Here is a 19,177-nt window from a genome sequence, read left to right as displayed (position 1 = left end):
AACTTAATCTAGACTGGACTAGACTTAGACCGTGTCGGTGAAACTGCCCCCTAGAGTCCGTGTCCCGTGAGCGCGGCAGTGTGACCCCAGTGATGACCTGTGCCCTCTACAGACCCTCTGTATGTGACGTGAGAACCCACCACAACAAAGTCTCAATAGTACCTCTGTAAGAGGAGTTCATATTTGTGTGCTCATGCCAAATCTTTGTGGAGGTGGTGCCTGTTTGACCACTGTTGAGGGTTAGGGTTAGGGACCACTGTTGAGGGTTAGGGTTAGGGACCACTGTTGAGGGCCCATGGCCCTTTCTGGAGTGTTAGAACATGTATTGCTTGTGTCCTCTCCTCTGTCCTTCACTCGCTTTCCTACTCAAAAAGCATTGAAGGAGGGGCGCTTAGGTGGCGCAGCGGGTTAAACGATGACCATGTAACCGCAGGGTCCCCGGTTCTATTCCGGCCGGGGACATATCCTGCATGTCATCCCTCCTCTCTCTCTCACCCATCCTTCCTGTCTAATTCTCCACTGTATCTGTCAATAAAATGAAAAATATGAGTGGGACTGCCCCACTCAGAAAAAAAAATAACGTAAGATATATCTAGATAAATATCCTATATCTCCTCCCATGTTGAGTAGGATGCAAGGTTGACAGTTGAGTGAAGTCCCCATGTCAGGTAGTCTGGGATGTCAATGCCCAAGAATGTAACTGTTGACAATCTCCAACGTCTGTCTACACACCCTGCCTCCTAAAACCATCACGTAGCCTTTTTTTTTTTTTACTGCCAAATAGTCACAAATTAAGGTTCTTGTGGATATATTTAGCACTAAGAAACGTGTTTAATAATTATTTCACTATATGCAAAGAGGACAAAAGTGACCACTTAATAGGCTAACAATAAAATTGTTTATTGACATGAACCAAATGCATACATGGAACACGATTCCATCAAATATGGACAAATGAAAAATACACCGTAAGATTTATCTGGACATAGTTGGACAAGGGTGTACCAGGACCACCATCAGGTTGTACTGCTGTCATCTTTATTGTCTTTATTGTGTTGTTGCATCATAACTGTGCTTAAGATTCTCTTTTGGCAGGACCTGTGACCATGCTGGATGCAGAACGATGCAAATATAACACTACATTTATGGACAGTGTGTACGCCGATAATATGCGAGGAATTTTTCCTGGATACATGGTGTACAGGTTTTTGCCCTTGCTTGCTTGCTTTGTGCCGGTGGTCCTTGGCCTTCCCTTGGGGACCGCTGGGTACTGGTAGGCAAACTGGCTAGTAGTCGCTCTATTGGTAGAGGGCTGCAAGGGAATTTTTCCTGGCTACATAGTGTACAGGTTTTTACTTTTGCCTGCTCACGGCTCTGTCAGTATTGATTGATTGATTGATTGACTGATTGACTGAACATTTTCATTGTGTGAAGCGCATTGAGTTGCATCTTGTAAGAAATGCGCTATACAAATACAATTTGATTTGATTTGATAGTTCTCAGACAAGAACAAAAATTAAATAATGATGCCATATAAAATGCCTCAAGGACCACTGCTAAGGTACAGTAACACGGGAAAATAGAGAAATTGGGCCAATAACGATCAGTAACTACAATTGACATTCAACACTATGTGTGAGCAATTCTTCAGGTTAGAGTAGCTAAGGAGTACCACAATATTCAGAAAGAAGTGAATATACATTGTATATATAGGTTTAAAGTTACAATATTACTAATGCCAATCTAGTTAGGTTAAGGTCTGAAATGAAGAAGTAGAATTAACTTGAATATGTTAAATGAACTCTCACTTCACATGGAGTGACAGATCTCAACCCAATTGAATATCAATAATAGGAACCTTTTGCTTAAAGAAATCAAGAAATGAATACTGCTTTGCTATTTGATTTTGAACAAAAAACAATCAAGCAATATACAGGAGGAGATGTTAGCTACCTGATACGTACAAAAATAAAAGTTTACCGGCAACTATGGACTTAACCGTTCCCCCCCCCCCCCTCACAAACCTCACTAAACCCCAGACTCTGTGGCCATAGAGGTTGACAGTACCCAGACGTACCCATATCACACTAATAAGGATCAGTAAACACATTTCATACAGTTGACCAATTTACAAATGTGTATCAATTAATAGCTCTAAACAAACGAGGCAAATTCAAGATGTTTTCAGTGGAAGTGAACCGACGGTGACAAACACACAACAGCATGACTATCCATCTGCAGGAGTGACCAGCTCCCCTGGTCAGCCTGGACACTGATGTCATAATAACTAACAATGAACTGAGGTGGGGCATGTCAGTCAGCTCTCACTAGCTACAACACCTGGCCTCCAGAGACCGACGGCGGGGGTGATACGGGGGGTCTTAGTGCCCGCCTGACTTGCGTCCGGCCCAGGACCTGGAGCGAGAGCGTGACCGGGACATGGACCTGGAGTAGGAGCGGGAGGGGGAGGGGGAGCGCCCGCAGGCCTGCTTCTGAGAGCCAGAGGAAGGGTGGAAGTCCTCAACAGGGTTGGGGGACTTGGACTGGGACTTTCTGCTCTTAGGTCTGGACCTCGGGGGAGAGGGGGAGTGCGAGGCGGAGCGGCTACGAGACGGGGGGCCGTGGTGCATGCGGTGGTGCTCACGCTGAGGGGCTCTGTTGTACCTGGAGGGACGAACAGGAAGGGGAAGGAAACAGTCAGACTCAAATCAGTCAAAACTAAAATGAGCAGAACTGTGGTATGGTGATATGACCATTGACAACCATGGTGGAATTCAGTTTGAAGTTCCAAATCCCTCAAAACATCCTCCCTAATAATAATAATAATAATAATAATAATAATATAACAGCCCCCAAATGGACCAACAGTGTCGGACATTAGCTGTTGTGTTCCTGCACGCCACACGTTTCAAAGAGGCAGACACCAGAGACAGAAAGGCCAAAATCCCCAACACTCATTCCATAATGCCGATTAAACATTATTAGAACAGCTATTAGAAAGCTTGAGTGTTCCATATTGCATTACTGTGCCAGGGTGAATCAGTCTAGTGCAGCGGTTCCCAACCTGTGGGCCGCGGCCCACTGGTGGTCCGCGAGAGTACTGCAAGTGGGCCGCCAAGTCATGGGCAAAAAATGTTTTATTTACATTTTTTTGTTACAAAAACGTTTTAATTTTAAAAAGATAAAAAATCTTGGATTGAACAGCCTTGATCGTATTGTGTGTTGTGTGCGCCGAAATTTCCATCCGAAAAGAAGAAGTCAGCTCGCTTCTTGATTGGCTACATTCCATCCCGGACTCGCGAGCAGGGTTGCCAAATGGGATAGACATTTTCCACCCTAACCACAGTCTAAAACCGCTAATTCCACCAAAAAACCCCGAGCCCATCTGGCAACCCTAGTCGGGAGTCGGGAGTTGCCCACACACATAAGGATGTTTGGTCGTAAATATTGAACACATACAACATTTACGATCTTGGTATTTGATCACCTGCTATATAAAACATCGCCGCTCGGCTTTAATGGTTTAACCGCTATTTATTTTTTATTTTTTTGCCACGCTCCCTCTAGTTTTTGGTGAAATTACGTTGTTGTTTTGAGCGCTCGTGCGCGTGCACGCGAAGAAAAAATTGCGCGCCTGCTGAGTGGGCCGCGAATACTGGAGAGATCTGTAAAGTGGGCCGTGAGTACTAAAAGGTTGGGAACCGCTGGTCTAGTGGTTAGGGTTAGAGTCCTATTAGAAAGCTTGAGTGTTCCATATTGCATTACTGTGCCAGGGTAAACCAGACTAGTGGTTCATGGAGTCCTCCTGTCCTACCTGTCGTTCTCTTGGCTCCTGCTGCGTCTGTGTCGGCCATAGGAGCGAGACCTGAGGAAGGAAGAGACACAGTAAGAACCAGCCAGTAAGAACCAGCCAGTAAATATATAAAGGCATAGTCTTTATTTTATTTTTTGGGTGGGGCAGTCCCACTCATATTTTTCTTTTTAATGACAGATATAGTAGAGATTATGACAGGAAGGATGGGTGAGAGAGAGAGAAGGGATGACATGCAGGATATGTCCACGGTTGGTATCGAACCGGGAGCCATGCGGTCCATGGTCAGCGCTTAATCCACTACGCCACCTAAGCGCCCCTTAATGTCCCCTTAACTATGCAAAGGCATAGTCTTGAACACAACTCTGTGGGTGGATTTGAAAACTGAAAGGACAGTTCCTTTCTCCATCGGTAGAAACTCGATTCCTCTCGTCCTCACCTCCGTCGTTCTCCACTTGCTTCCTACTCTCTCTAGGTTCCTGCCCTTCCAATACTCTCCTCCAACGCGCTGAGGTGAACAGGTGTGGTTCTCTAGTCTGAGGTGAACACAGTGGTTCTCTAGTCTGAGGTGAACACAGTGGTTCTCTAGTCTGTTAGGCTACAGGTCCAGTTGACAGACGACAGTTAGGCTACAAATCCAGATGGTTAAAATACTGTGATCTGACGCTGCCGGATTCTTAAGGCAGAGGTTGTACATTCTACGCTTGTATATATATATATATAAAAAAAAAATATATTCACTTTATATGTTTTTATATTCACTTTATGTTCTTATTCCTGTTGTAAAGCACTTTGAGCTGCATTTCTTGTATGAGGGGTGCTATATAAATAAAGCTTTACTTACTTACTTACAATGCTTTTTGAGAAGAACGCAAGTGGAGGACGAGATGAATGGAGTTCATAATAACTGAGACTGGCCCAGGGTGTCAGTGGAGGGTAAACTCACTCTCTGGGGCTGTCCGACCTATGGGGGCGCCGCTCGTAGGAGGGGCTTCTTGACCGGTGTCTGTCGTAGCTGCGGCTGCGAGAGCGCCTGCGCCGACCGCCACCATCACGTTCGTCGTCATCGTACCGAGAGAAGCTGCGAGGAGAGTGTCTCTCCTTGGTCTTCATCTGGTTAGGGGCTGGGCGGACAAGCATAAGAAAACAATAACACACTGAGAGGGAAAAGGTATTCAAAGAGTTCTGCATACAAGTGAGGTGAACAACGTTTTCAGACACCTTCAGAGACGTGAGGTCATGAGAAACATGTCGCTTCTGTGAGCGAAGCTCTACTGAGTTAAATGCTTTCATCAAAGGAGTACAAAACAAACATACTCTTTCTGTCGCCCTGCGCAAACTGGATCTCGATCTGGCGACCACACACCCACTTCCGGTCCAGGTTGTGGAGGGCGTCTTCTGCATCTCGTACATCCTCGAACATGCTAGACTGTCAAGGCTTTTGACTTTTCGCTTATGGGGGTTGGAGAAGATAGTTGCATATATATATATATACAGCTATAAAGACATACTTGGCTGGAAGCTCCGTTTAGCCAAAGTGCATTTCCATGGAGCTATTTTTGTGTTTGAGAGGGTGCCGGCAAATTCATTTTGATAAGCAGGTCAAACAAAACAGGAAGTGTTTACTAATGATTTTGGAGAGGCATAAGAAGGAAACAATATTTAGCCTAATTCAAATGCATCATTGCCATCTCGTTCAGGTAATTTTATATTACAAATACAACGGTTCCATAAAACTGAATTTAAAAAAACGCTACCTTCAATTTAGTTCTGATAGTGAAAAGACAGAGCGAGGAGAAATTAGGGAGAATCAGCTCCATTTGGTAGGATACAAAAATTAAGCTTGTTACCTTTTACATGCTTGACCTTTGACCTTTGACCTTCAGCTTGCTCTTTATGCTCTTTAACCGCTTGGCAGAAGCACTGGGGTTTCCTGCTTGTCTTTGCCCATTAACTCTGTTCCTCTCTCCTGGATGCTCACTTTGGTGCCCCTCTTTTTTTCCTCTTTGTATCTTCATGCTTTAACTTTCTCTTTATTTTCCATTTCTCTATTTCGTGTCGCCTGCAATCCTTACCACAGTCTCTTTGGCTTGCATCTAATCAGCCTAAAACAGCCTTTTTAACTTTCTTTGAGGTGGGGTCTCTCCAGAACTGTATGTCTTTACAATTTCTGAGGCAACAACAACAGAAGAAATATTGGTTAGGCGATAATGAATTATGTCTGCATACATTTTTGTGATCAGGTCAATGTTCCCATCCCATTACAGAAGTACCCTACAGTCAACTCTGGTCAACAGAGTGATTATTCACATCTGACACATGAAACATTGTTACCTGGTATGTGAATAATATGAAATAAATACATGCACATCACACACACAGGGGTATAAAGGATATTGAATGTAAGCAAATCCTCTTGCTCGCCGTGTAAAGAAGTCAAGTGGAATGTAGACATCTACAATAGGTCCATAACGACCAAACTCACGACGTAAATCCTCTGGCCTAAAGTGTTGTGAAATATGAGGACATTTATTCTAAGGTAGGTAGGCAGGTAGCATATCTGGTTATAATAATAGCCCAATGTGCATCAATCTCAAACCTGCCACTGTCTGTTCTGTGGAGAACTAAATGACTATTATCATGGACTTTAGCTAAATTACTTGCCTCCAAATACTACCAAAGTAGTAGTAGATAACAGTACGTGATGTTAGAATTATAAGGTTCTATCTCCATTTTTGTCCAAATTGAGTTTTTTTTACATAATCTGATCCATTAGGTGTTTATTAATGCCTGTGTGGTGTTATTTTTAAAATGTAGAAATGTTTTTGTTAGTAATTCATAAAATACAAAGGTTCCATCTCACAAAAAATGGAATGTAAAAACGTTGACGCTCAATATCTCTGAACTGCCCTAAACGGAGATAGAACCTTATCATTCTAAACGGAGATAGAACCTTATCATTCTAAACGGAGATATAACCTTATCATTCTAAACGGAGATAGAACCTTGTCATTCTAAACGGAGATAGAACCTTGTCATTCTAAACGGAGATAGAACCTTGTCATTCTAAACGGAGAGAAACATAGGGTTGCTAAGCTACCTGCTAGTTATCAATATGAACATTCAACATCATATGGCTCCATAATAACATCAACCAGCCAGCTCAGCTGATTAACGTTGCGAATAACGGAGAAACGCTTTTCTTTTAATAATACGACCAGACAGTCAAACAGATCCTCACATGCAACATAGCATATCTGTCTGTTTCAGCAACAGAGAGAACAGTACACACAGCACAGGCCCAGCTGGCGTAGATAGATAGCAGGCGTCTTCATTCATCTATGTAGAGATATGATATCTGACCTAATAATAAATGATAAAATAGTAATAATTCAGAGTTAAACTCTGCAGCCCGAGGCAGAGGGATATTGATACCTGGATTCGTCGGAGATGTTTCTGATGAAGAGAGAGGTGTTGGGAGGCCGCAGGTATCTGGCCATGTTGCAGAAAAAGAAAAGACGCGCTTGTTAATTTACCGTTAGAAAGATAAAAGGTATTAGTCGGAGCAGCGAGCAGACAGACTCAGACAGCGCGAGGGTGTCTGTCCGCAGGCTCGGGAGGGGAGGAGGAAAGGCGCAGGATATAATGTGCTTTCTGCTTTCTGCCCTGCCCACTCTAGCAGTACTGAGATCTCTCCCCCCAGAGATGGTGCAGGCTTGGTGCTAGACACACCACTCTAATCGCGTTACCCACTTTTAAACACTCACTTTTAGATGTTGTCTCGGATCACTGCACCTGCTTTTAAGTTCACTTCCCCCTGGTCCCTGCTGTCTTTTACATATTGTATTGTAATGTATAGATGTTTTTGATACTTGTGTATTATGGCATTCATGTTTTATATTGTATATATTGGGTTGTGTTCTATATCTGTGTTGTGTTTTGTGTTCAGACTTGCCTCTGTTCTGCCAATTGGCCAGATCGTCATTGTAAATGAGAATTGGTTCTCAACTGACTTATCTGGTTAAATAAAGGTTAATAATAATAATAATAATAATAATAATAATAGACCCGATTCATGCATGCATCATCCATTGAAGACATGTCTTCAGATTACAGGAGAATTAAGTTGTTGACTATCGACTGTTTTATCTCAATATATTTGGGTGATTGTGCTTGTGCCGTTCATGCCATCATTCATGCCAAGTTTGGACTAGAAATGTTGTGCGTAGCCGATTAGTCAACAGTTCTGACCATTCCCAATGAAATGTTTTATTTGCCAGACAATCAGATTGTTAGGAATGCCTTATTCATTGCATCCCCCTCCCGAGACCACACACACACACACACACACACACACACACACACACACACACACACACACACACACACACACACACATCCCCAGGGAGATCAGAGCATAGAGGGAGGCAGGGCATACATTAGGCCTAGTATTACATATCAGAGGCAACTTTCTCAGTGTGGCTGTAGTAGTCTATTTTTAGATTAGGCATAAAGGCTTCAATCAATTATTATTTTGGTAACAAAGCACAAGTGAATTAAATTCACAGGTCGTCTCAAGAGTTAACCAACACAGAACATGAATTGTTGTATCCATAATGTCATCATGCTTCATGACAAACACAAACAACACTTTGTATGTCAAGCAACACGTTTATTTAAATAGCCAATGACTCCCGCAGCCACCAGGCTCACACCTTTTTGCTTCTCCTGATAAGAGATGTTGTACCAACGGTGAGAGTCTGAAAGAGGAGGAGAGAGGAGAGAGGCAACAAGAGAGGGTTAACATCGTCACGTGTTGTGCATTTCACCACTTTGATGCTTTCCCAAATGTGCGTTTCGTTCTGTGCCTAATTGTCAGCGGTACCAAACTGACCTCAACCATCTCTCCTCCCTTCAGCTCTTGGACATGGGAGAACTTATCGGTGTTGCAAATGAGCTTCCCTCCTTCCAGTTTGACAATGCACTAGTCAGGGCCAGAGGAGACAGAACACTCAATATCACACAGCAGTGAGGACAGTCAAGGCAAGGAACTTAATTAACACCATTGGAAGAATAGACAAGACATAAAACACTCTGTAGCCTCAACATAAGACACAAGAAATCCACTTTTAGAATGGCATGTATAACTTTTAGAACGGCATGTATAACTTTTAGAATGGCATGTATAACGCTCAAGCCTTCATGGGAAAATGGTGCCCTGTTTTGTTTTGTTATTTCCGTTCAGTGATTGTGATTGGTTACCTTGAGCTTCTTGCCGTCCATGGTGGTGATTTCAGCCTCTTTGCCGATGGTGAAGGAGTTGGTGACAGACTTTCCAGGGGTTTTGGAGGTGATGACAAAGTCATTGCCGTTCTGCTGGATCTCAGTGACGGGCTTGATGTCCTTGGCCAGCTTGATGATATCTTCTGGGAGTGCTGATGGACAAGAAGCATTTAGGATTAATTAGTTTTGGATTGCCTTTAAATTTTACATTTCAAGTTATCTACTTGGTAGGCCTATAGAATTGCCCAACTACCCTTAGCAAGCGACAACATGTCAGAGATATGCCCTAGACAAAACGGATGCCTTTCTTCTAACTATCTATCTTCTCCATATATCACGTCTAACATACGATATGTCTAACAACAACATGCAATGCAGCTGAGCTGCAGGACACTCACAGATGGCTCTGAGGAACTCCTCGTAGTTCTCCTGGACGTACACCTGCCATGTTCCACTGAAGGCCATGATGGTCTGGTCTGGTTTCTCCTTCAGTAAGAGTCTGAGACAGCAGCTGTGTGAAGCTCAACACAATGCAGAGAGGGCACAGGGTACGCCACAACTACGGTACTTATACTGGCATGCAGAGGGGGCCCCTGTAACCTCTGTAACACAGCCTCTGAAGTAATCCCCACTGTTTGAACAACCCAGAGTTCGCTTACTTCTCCAACCGACCAAATGACCCCAACATCCAGCAAAGGGAGATGAACTTCAAAATGGTGGGCTCATGAGTAGATGCAGGACATGGAAATGCAACACATGGGTGTTGAATGGATATATCCTGCAAAACCCTTATCAGGCATTAGGCACACCTAATTTATGTTGTGTATTATACATAAATGTATGATGTTATAAATGTGCTTTCTGCAGCAGCAGGGATGGTGCAGGCTTGGTACGGGTAGGCATAGACCTGATGTTTCATGCATCATCCTGAATGGATATCTTGTCTCCAACCAAACCCATATCAGGAATATACCTAATTTATGTTGTGTATTATACATTGCGGTCATTAAACGATGAAGAGACACCGTGCTCCATCATGCACAGGCCTGCAGTACTCAAATAATGAGGGTGACAAAAAAAAGATGGAGTGTCAACATAGCCCTTTACTCACTTATTGCAAGTGAGTTATACTACTTAGTAAAATAGCTACTGTAGATCTCAATTAATCTGGATAAGAACTTGCTCTGAATGTGTCCTGTGGAGCCGTCCCAAACAGTGGTCAAATCTACTCCACTGTTGGATGGGTGAATGACCCTGGAATGACCTTTGGAATCAGTAGAGAAGATACACTTCACTTGCATAATGATGTATGATGCAAACCTTTACTCTCACACTATCATGAAACATTTCTAACAGATATTGAATAAGAAGACCAATTCAAACGCTGCACATGATCATCAACAACAACAACAGCAACAACAACATCAAAGGCATGTGTTGACATGAATGAAATCCAGCGTAAAGCCGTTGATAATTAATAACTTTATTCAAATGACCAATACATGGCGTACTGCAGGTCAGTGCAATTGCTCTTACTTGCTGCTTTATTACATGGGGTTGTGTGCGTCAATCACAGTGATATAGAGAGAGACACGTTCCATTCATCATAGCCACCATGAGATCTGCTGAGTGTGCATGACATCTCTAATGATACAAGATTGGTGATGATTAGAAATTCAAGCAATTCAAGCCTATACCTCCGTCATGAAAAACACATGTAATTAGCTTTCAACACGTCCTCTCTATGCCTAATTAGACTCAACTTCAGAGGCTTCTACTGAATATTAAGCCAGTCTTGACATACATACAGTACATACATACATGCAGGGCCAATTGACATTCTCTGAGAATATTCATTGGTAGTCTAACGATATAGTGGTTCAAGAATGAAATAAAGATGAAGCCTTCCTTGAATTACATTTCATTTGCACAAATAACTTTATTGCCACATCTCTTCACACACACTTTTTGTAACACTTTTGTAACACATTTTTGACTTACACTTGCTGGCTCTATTTCCATTCCACGATTGCCCAAATAACCCTAACCCTAACCCTAACCCTAACACAACCACCTCAGAAATACATTCCGCACTTGGTGCAACTGACCCCTGCTCCCTTCTCACGGTGCAACTGACCCCTGCTCCCTTCTCACGGTGCAACTGACCCCTGCTCCCAGGGCCGGTTCTAGGCATAGGCGAACTAGGCGGTCGCCTAGGGCGCCAAATGCCTAGAGGGCGCCAAATGCCCCAAAACACATTTACATTAAAATAATTTTGTCTCTATGAATTTCATGTCTCTATGAAAATATGTCTCAGCCTACTGTCTATTTTTGTCTTGAAACCATTGTTGTCCATATTTTTACTGTTGAATGTGTGGGTGGTGATGAGGCAGTACTGGTGGCTTAATGTGGTGGTGGTGGTGGTGGTGGCGCCCCTAACATTTGGGGGGAGGGGGGGGGGGCATCAAATCATACTCTCGCCTAGGGCACCTAAATGCCTAGGACCGACCCTGCCTGTCCCCGCCTCACATCTCTACTGCGTCAGACCGGGGTTTCTCCCCGTGCTTGTACACACTCACGGTCACGTTCACCGTCTGAGTGCCGTACTGGTTACGCACAAAGATGCTGTAGTTGCCTGAGTCCTCCATGGTCACGTTGTTGACGGTGAGCGTGCTGCACTTGGGCTCCTTGGTGACGTTGAACTGACCCGCGGTGACGACCTCTCTGTCGTTCTTCAGCCAGAACATCTCAGGGGTGGGGTCGCCGTCAGAGAAGCATGTGAGGCACAGAGACTGCAGAGGAGAGGACGAGAGGAGGAGAGGAGGAGAGGAGGAGAGGAGGAGAGGAGGACCAGGTGGTACTTACTAAGGACATAGCTAACGCTTTGGTCACTGTTGTTTTGCTATGTTAGTATAGTGGAGTGTGTATATATGTTAGTATAGTCAGGGATGCAAACTGATGATGGCCCAAAAAGGTGACAACATTTTTTTTTTGCCTGAAAACAGAACATTTATGGAAATTGTTGACCTATTTTGAGGTAAAAGCGGCTAAAACGGCTAAAAGGTGACAAGTTTGCACCCCTGATAGTGTAGTGTGTATATATGTTAGTATAGTGGAGTGATGCCCTACTCACGGTAACACCAAGCTGACAAGGAAGACAAACCATTGGTTGTAATCCATGTAATAAGATTGTATTGTATGTTAATATAATGATAATAATACCTTATTCTCCATGATAGCCACCACATCTGGCAAGCCCTTCGTTACTCTGGCTCGATCTAAAACAATGATGATAAGATTTAACCTCCTGCAATATCCACACAACATGCGATCAATCATGTACACAAATATAATAAGGTTAATAGATAATGAAAGATACTCACTTTTCTCAGCGACCGCTACTTGCCTTCGGTAAAAAAAAACAAGGATTTGTCTTATTTTAATTACCACACAGTGTATTACATACTGAATCATGGCTTAATTAACACAGTATATTAGTACTTTGACATAGTAACGTTATGTATACTTGATTATGAAGATAATGGCGTAAGAAAGTACCATGGATCTTTCTGTGTTGCTACTCGTGTTAGTGTTAACCACAGCAAGGCACAGCAAGGCATGCTGGGAGCACATCTATGGCGCTGCACTTACTTCAACCTCTGGTACTCCAACAGAGCGTCAGCAAAGGCTGTTACAGAAAGAGAGAAAGTTCAGTAATGAATTAAACATAGATGAACAGTCATTTGGGTGATCTTAATTTAAATTTCCTGCCTAATCAGTCCGGGAAGATATGTAATTAGATCAATATTCCAGCAAAATATTTTGTTTATAAGTTGTTAACTGGAGGAGAAATCCCCAAAGTGTTTCTTTCTATAAAACATTGACTGAAATCTGAAGCAGTGACCGTCCTGCATCATTCCCACCCATACATAGACCTTCTTTCTTTGTGAGTTGTTTCTATGCAGACCAACCTTGTCCAGACAAGTCTAGCGAGCGTGTGTGTGTGTCCTTGCCATCCGACATCTCCAGGGTGTACTTCCCCTTATCGTTCTCTGTGGGCCCGATGATCTCCACCCAGATTTTCTGCATAGTGAAGCCAGGCCTGTTCCGCGCCTCCTGGTCAATTCTCTTCTCCCTGACACACATGGGGGAGAGTTAGGGAGAGAGAGGGAGAGGGAGAGTTAGGGAGAGAGAGGGAGAGGGAGAGTTAGGGAGAGAATCTAACAATCTAAGAGACAGTCTGATTTCCCCTTGGAGATCATCACTGGTTCCCTATCTCTGGCTTTCCTTTTCCTTTTCAATCTCTCTACTTTCCTTTCCTTTTTTTTTTTTTTTAATCTTTCTCACTTTTTGTCCTTTTCAATTTGGTGATAGTGAGAAGAGAGGGATCAAGGGCCTAACCCTAACGCCTAACCCTCAGCGGTGCAACGATGTGAAACAACCCTTACTGAAGGTGCTGCTAACGTTTCTGACAACGGTGACATGAAGAAACAAACTGTCGTGTGATCTCCAGCCAAGGCCGGTGGTGGCTATGGGCAGGGTTTGAATGTTTAATGTCAAATGCCCATAGCCACCACCAGCCTTCTGCTAGCACCCCCCCCCCCCCCTGTCTGCCTGTCGGCCCCTGCCCCCCCCTACCCAAGGTGTTGTTTCTGGTGCCAGGCCTATTTCCAACCCTGGTTCTAGAGAACGGGTGTCCAGGCTTTTGCTCCGGCCTAGCACTAACCTAGCACTAACCTACCCAATTCACCTAATGAATGTCTTGGTGATTGGTTGATTGGTTTTTTGAATCAGGTGTGTTGAATCTGGGCTGGGGCTAAAGACTGCAAAAGCCTGCACCACCCCCTCTAACACCCCCTGTAACATTCCAGGACCAGGGTAGATGGCGACTGTCATCTAACACTCTTTATTTCACGGTAATCATAAAACCCCCCAGCAGGTGGTGATATTCGTCTAGTGAGTCCCTGTTGCTGCAAGAACCCCAGTGTGTACCGGTATGTCATGCAGGCGGGCAGGCCGGCAGACAGACAGACAGGAGGATGGGGGGGTCGGCATAAAAGGATGCGCCGGGCATGGGAACTCACTTGAAGTGCCAGCTGGTGGTCATGTAGCTCAGATAGTACTTGAGAGAGCAGTAGAGCTTAAACCCCTCAGCAGTGCACTGAATCCTCACTGGACTAGCTGACAAGGCTGGATCACAGAGAGAGGGAGACAAATGGCACACTTGGGAAAGATGACTCTGTAAAGACAGAATGACACTGTTCTGATATGACTAGGGAAGTGCATGCTATGCTATAGTATAGACTGTAGTCGGGCGTGGGTAAGCGAAGCGCACTGTTACTTAGGGAGTTGAATGAATTAGAAAGAGTGTTGTTGTTCCTGTCATGTCAAAGCCATCTCCAAAGGGGTTTACGTTTTTCAACACCTTTACCATAAAACTTAGTTAAATGAGAGCATCCCAACTTACCACACTGTCTACCCAGGTCTTGAAGGAGCTTCTGATACTCTGTAAATAAACACAGAATAATTACGGTATGTCTCCAGACACTGTATTATACTGTGTAGGAAGCTCTATGAATAATAAATGGAGTATTACACAAGGCACTGGCCCAGTCTCTGAATCTTGAGAGTTACAGTACAAGATGTACAAGTAACAAGATAAGAAACAAACTTTCAAACAGCGTCACAGAACTTTCATTCAGAGACACCATGTTGAAATGGTGTTGTCGAAAAGGTCCAAAATGTTAAAACAATTAAAAAAAAAACAATAAAAAAATATCTTTATCCATGTATATGTTACGGTACATGTGGGGAATCTAGGGTTAGGGTTAGGTGCTACGTGGTACATGCTGGCATGTCTAACCCTAATCCTAACCCTACCCCTACCCCTACCCCTACCCCTAACCCTAACCCTAACCCTACCCCTAACCTTAACCCTAACCATAGTTTTCCCACATGTACCGTAACATAGACACCGATGAGCCCAAACATTATGACCATTATGACCATGACTGGTTTATTTTGAGTGTGGTACGAGTGGAAGATGACTAGATTATATCAGATTAGATTAAACATTATTGTCATTGCAGAGTACAAGTACCAGACAACGAAATGCAGTGAATAATACGAATGATACGAGTGTCTGTGGTTGGCCACATTGTCTCACCGTCATCCACCAGCTCCAAGGTGCTCACGTCTTCTCCTCTCCCGTCAGACACCACCGTCCTGTATGATCCCGCCTCCTTCATGGTCACCTGAGAGCCCGACCAGGAGGAGAAACACTCAGTCAACACAGCCTACAGTAACAGCATACGCTGCAATAACCCCACATATACTGTACACACAGGGGCTTCATTATGCAAGATCTTATAAATATACATACAACTCTGACACTCTGACCCAGATTCACTCTCTCTGCGTTAGAGCGATCACGGTTAATGATGGTGTATTCACCTACGACTCATCCCTGTTAATGATGGTGTATTCATCTGAGCTTAACCTATAATAATGCGGTAGCAGTGAGCAGCCCTGGCGCGTGGCAGAGCACACTAAGGCACATGCCAGTTTCAAAGGGATTGTGGGTTCTAAGAGTGGGGGTGGAGGATGGTGGGTTGGAGCTTTGAAGCTTTTATGTCTGTTTTTTTTGTTTGCAATTTTGTGACTTTCGGTCTTTAGGGGTAGTGCCTGCCAAGTACTGAGTTTTTGTGTGTAATATACTTTTGTGTCTGTGATTTATTTGTATTAGGTGTTTATCTTTTTCATGCAGGGTCATTTAAGGACTGCCCCAATAACAAGTGGTTTGGTCTCATATAGAGATGGTATGTTTTTTATTTTTTTCATTGTTTTTTATTTATGATGATGCTTGGGAATTATTGTTAGTGTGGAGTAATGTTGAATACTATAGCTATGATTGTAATTGTATGAATATTGTATGAAAAAGACGCATGCCATATCATCACAAGTCCCTGGTTCGATTCTGGACATCGACATATCCTGCATGTCAACCCCTCTCTCTCACCCATCCTTCCTGACAATCTCTACTATCTCAATCCCAATAAAGCGGAAATGCAAATTTTTTTTTTTAAAAAGAAAAAGAAAAGAGCAGAGTGTCTGTGTGTCCCCTACCTGTGCTGTGGTCAGGGAGCTGGCTCCAGACTGCTGGTCGTACACAGCCTCCACGGCCACGCCATCCTTGTACCACTTAAGAGTCGTATCCTTGTTGACGTTTGTCACCTTGACGATATATGGATGATATATAACACAGCAGTAGTAAATCACATAGACTCACAGCAACAATGTAAACATAGAATGCACCAGGCCAAGTCAATTAAAACCCAAAGAGATTATTCAATTCCAAGCCATGTCTATAAATCACCTTGCATTTGATGATTAATTCACAGTCCTCTGTTACGATCCATGACAAAAAATCCTGGAAATAGGGTCCTTGGAAAAGAGAGCAAATGATTAATGGCACGTACTGAACCATAGATGCAATGACCATCCTGTTCTATTAGCCAATCAATGAAAGATGCTTTAGTGTGGTGTGTCAGCACTTCAGGGTCACAATTAATGTTGTTGACCGCGCCACACTTCTGAAATCTATAAATGTTATGTTTTTACATTAGCCACAGAAGGAGAGAGCCAAGGAAAAAGACTAGGACACTGGGGCTGACTCAATCTTAATGATATAGGGCCAGTTTCACAGACAAGGCTTAAGCCTAATCCTGGACTAAAAAGCATCTTCAATGGAGATTTTACATTGAAAGTGTGATTTAGTCCAGGACTAGGCTTAAGCCTTGTCTGTGAAACCGGCCCTATAGAGTTACATTTGGTAGTATATCTTTAAGTTGAACTAAAATCTCTGGATTGGACAAAGAAAAAGGAAAAACTTATATCCTAAAGATTTTGGAAAGCCGAAAATATTATGTTTTTGCGTGATGGAGTGACAATAAATGACTATAAACCATAACTTCAGTCTTAATGATATAGAGTTATTTTTGTTAATATTTCCTTAAACTGAAATAAGCTCTCTGGATTGGGTAGGAAAAACACACATCCTTTGGACTTTGGACAGCTGAATGTGAGACGTGTGTTTGCAGAGAGGGACTCAGCCTGGACCTAGCAGCACACGGCCGCCCCAGGGCCTGCAGCCACAGCACTCAGGGCCAGATAACGGGGTGTTATATAACGGGGCTGCATGCCAACAGTTTCGACTGGCCTGCTCTCCTCATCTCCTTTCCTCATCTCCTTTCCTCCATTTCCACACTGACATTACAGAACTAGACCGATAGCCGCAAGTTAAGATGTTAGTTAATTGCGGAGTCTTTTGAACCACACAGGTGAAGTCTCACCTGACTTTCTCTTGAAGTCCCGTCTGTTGCCTTCGGACCGAGCCAGCGTCTGACGGAACTCTGCCAGAGACACAAACAGAGGATCAACACCACCAGCCTATCAGGATCAACATCACCAGCCTACCACCACCAGTAACCTATCACTGAGGAGATATACAGTCCAGGACACTCATGATAATAACTCGAAAATAGTTGCCCTCTCATGACTAGCCAACTGGTGCAATGATTAACTAGACATATAAATACATTTAGTGACCTTTAGTTTGCAATAAATTGGCAGGTAAGTAACATAAACTGAGGGAATGAGGTGATGGCTCCGTTTGATTGAGATTCTGATCAATGGACTGACTTATATAGCGCTTTATTCCAAAGTGCTTTACAATGGCCTCTTATTCACCCATTCACACACACATTCATACACCAATGGCGGAAAGCTACCATGCAAGGCGCCAGCCCGCTCACTGGGAGCAATTTGGGGTTCAGTGTCTTGCCCAAGGACACTTCAACATGTGGCCAGCCGGGGCTCGAACCGCCGATCTGCCAACCTTGCGATCATTAGACGCCGGCTCTACCTCCCAAAGCCATCAAAGCTGGACTCACTCTGGTCCACGAACACCAGGGTGAACTGGTTCTTGGCGCGGCCGTCACGGAGCTGAGCCGTGTAGGAGCCCTCGTCCTCCTTGGACAGACGGTCAAACAGGATCTCCACCAGACCCGAAGGCTTGTCGAAGTTGATCTTACGGGCCTGGGGAAGATCACACGCACGCACGCACACAAATAATTGTTTTTCGACTTGACATAGAGAAAGAGTTCTGTGACTTGCATGTCGATGTTAGCTTCAGTGATGAACGTGAATGTAATCAGGGCCTATGATGGAGAGCCTGGAGGGTCTAATTAAGGAAATGGGCTTGGATTCAAAAGAACTCCGTGAACTGTAGTCATATTTTTAATAAACTCTAATCACTGCTGTTGATTAGCTATTCCGGTAGGTAAACAATAGAACTGAGGAAAATATGAAATGAAGAGAGATATTATGTATTCATGTGCTGCATGATTAATTCATGACCGTCAGCAAACACGCACGCACGCACAAACGCAAACCACACACCTACACGTACACACACACACACACACACACACACACACACGCACACGCACACGCACACGCACACGCACACGCACACGCACACACACACACACACACACACACACACACACACACACACACACACACACACACACACAGCATCAGTGTAGTAAAATATAACGTGTCATATTTGTCTTCCCCCCACTGGTCACATCTGCAACATGACTATTTTTAGCTTCAAGTCATAATGTCTGTTTGTCTGAGGAGGGCCGTCTGTCTGAGGAGGGCCGTGGCTAATGTGTTGTTTATATTCTCCCCAAACTGACACCTCTGTATCGAGGGTGATTTGTACCTTAATTAAACTGCAAATAAGGTTCAAGGAGAAGGAAGATGTGATTGCTTTGTCACTCTTTATTCTCCTGGCCTGCGCAGGCGACGCCTAGCTAATGCAAACCTGAATGAGAACACGGAACGCTATTGCTTGCTGTTAGGCATTAGCATGTTTTAGCTAGACATAAAAACATCAATAAATAATGCGTTCGAATATCATTTTAAGGGGCCCACATCACACCACCCACCGTCTTCAGACATTCATTAGATCTTGTTTCATTTCGGACACATTTTGAGTATGTGTGTGCAATTCCG

General features: G+C 43.7%; 3 protein-coding genes across 3 annotated transcripts in view; all 3 read right to left on the bottom strand.

The window, feature by feature from the left end:
• Nucleotides 1–2,381: 2,381 nt before the first annotated feature.
• Nucleotides 2,382–7,311, bottom strand: LOC308166464 (uncharacterized protein; the record flags this gene model as incomplete). Its single annotated transcript, XM_080540781.1, has 6 exons — nucleotides 2,382–2,664; nucleotides 3,815–3,865; nucleotides 4,758–4,935; nucleotides 5,129–5,235; nucleotides 6,188–6,313; nucleotides 7,247–7,311. 6 exons carry the CDS (start codon nucleotides 7,309–7,311, stop codon nucleotides 2,382–2,384), a joined length of 810 nt encoding a protein of 269 aa, XP_080396907.1.
• A 1,151-nt stretch (nucleotides 7,312–8,462) lies between these two features.
• On the bottom strand, nucleotides 8,463–9,654 carry fabp10a (fatty acid binding protein 10a, liver basic). The gene is made up of 4 exons (XM_080540785.1): nucleotides 9,493–9,654; nucleotides 9,074–9,246; nucleotides 8,706–8,795; nucleotides 8,463–8,571 (listed from the first exon to the last, which is right to left on the bottom strand). Exons 1-4 carry the CDS (start codon nucleotides 9,557–9,559, stop codon nucleotides 8,521–8,523), a joined length of 381 nt encoding a protein of 126 aa, XP_080396911.1. The 5' UTR covers nucleotides 9,560–9,654; the 3' UTR covers nucleotides 8,463–8,520.
• An 886-nt stretch (nucleotides 9,655–10,540) lies between these two features.
• myom3 (myomesin 3) overlaps nucleotides 10,541–19,177 on the bottom strand; it is a gene marked incomplete at its 5' end in the record, with an annotated part of 47,651 nt that continues 39,014 nt past the window's right edge. The window contains 12 exons of the mRNA XM_080540776.1: nucleotides 10,541–11,886; nucleotides 12,317–12,372; nucleotides 12,478–12,500; nucleotides 12,746–12,782; nucleotides 13,066–13,229; nucleotides 14,179–14,284; nucleotides 14,562–14,600; nucleotides 15,261–15,348; nucleotides 16,220–16,327; nucleotides 16,470–16,537; nucleotides 17,446–17,505; nucleotides 18,046–18,190. Of these exons, the coding sequence (XP_080396902.1) occupies nucleotides 11,620–11,886; nucleotides 12,317–12,372; nucleotides 12,478–12,500; nucleotides 12,746–12,782; nucleotides 13,066–13,229; nucleotides 14,179–14,284; nucleotides 14,562–14,600; nucleotides 15,261–15,348; nucleotides 16,220–16,327; nucleotides 16,470–16,537; nucleotides 17,446–17,505; nucleotides 18,046–18,190 (1,161 nt within the window). The 3' untranslated portion in view covers nucleotides 10,541–11,619. The remainder of the gene's footprint in view (nucleotides 11,887–12,316; nucleotides 12,373–12,477; nucleotides 12,501–12,745; nucleotides 12,783–13,065; nucleotides 13,230–14,178; nucleotides 14,285–14,561; nucleotides 14,601–15,260; nucleotides 15,349–16,219; nucleotides 16,328–16,469; nucleotides 16,538–17,445; nucleotides 17,506–18,045; nucleotides 18,191–19,177) is intronic.

Source organism: Nansenia antarctica, assembly GCF_963989245.1.
Source record: "Nansenia antarctica genome assembly, chromosome: 10".
In the NCBI taxonomy this organism is placed as follows: domain Eukaryota; kingdom Metazoa; phylum Chordata; class Actinopteri; order Argentiniformes; family Microstomatidae; genus Nansenia; species Nansenia antarctica.
This window is presented reverse-complemented; position numbering and strand designations above follow the sequence as displayed.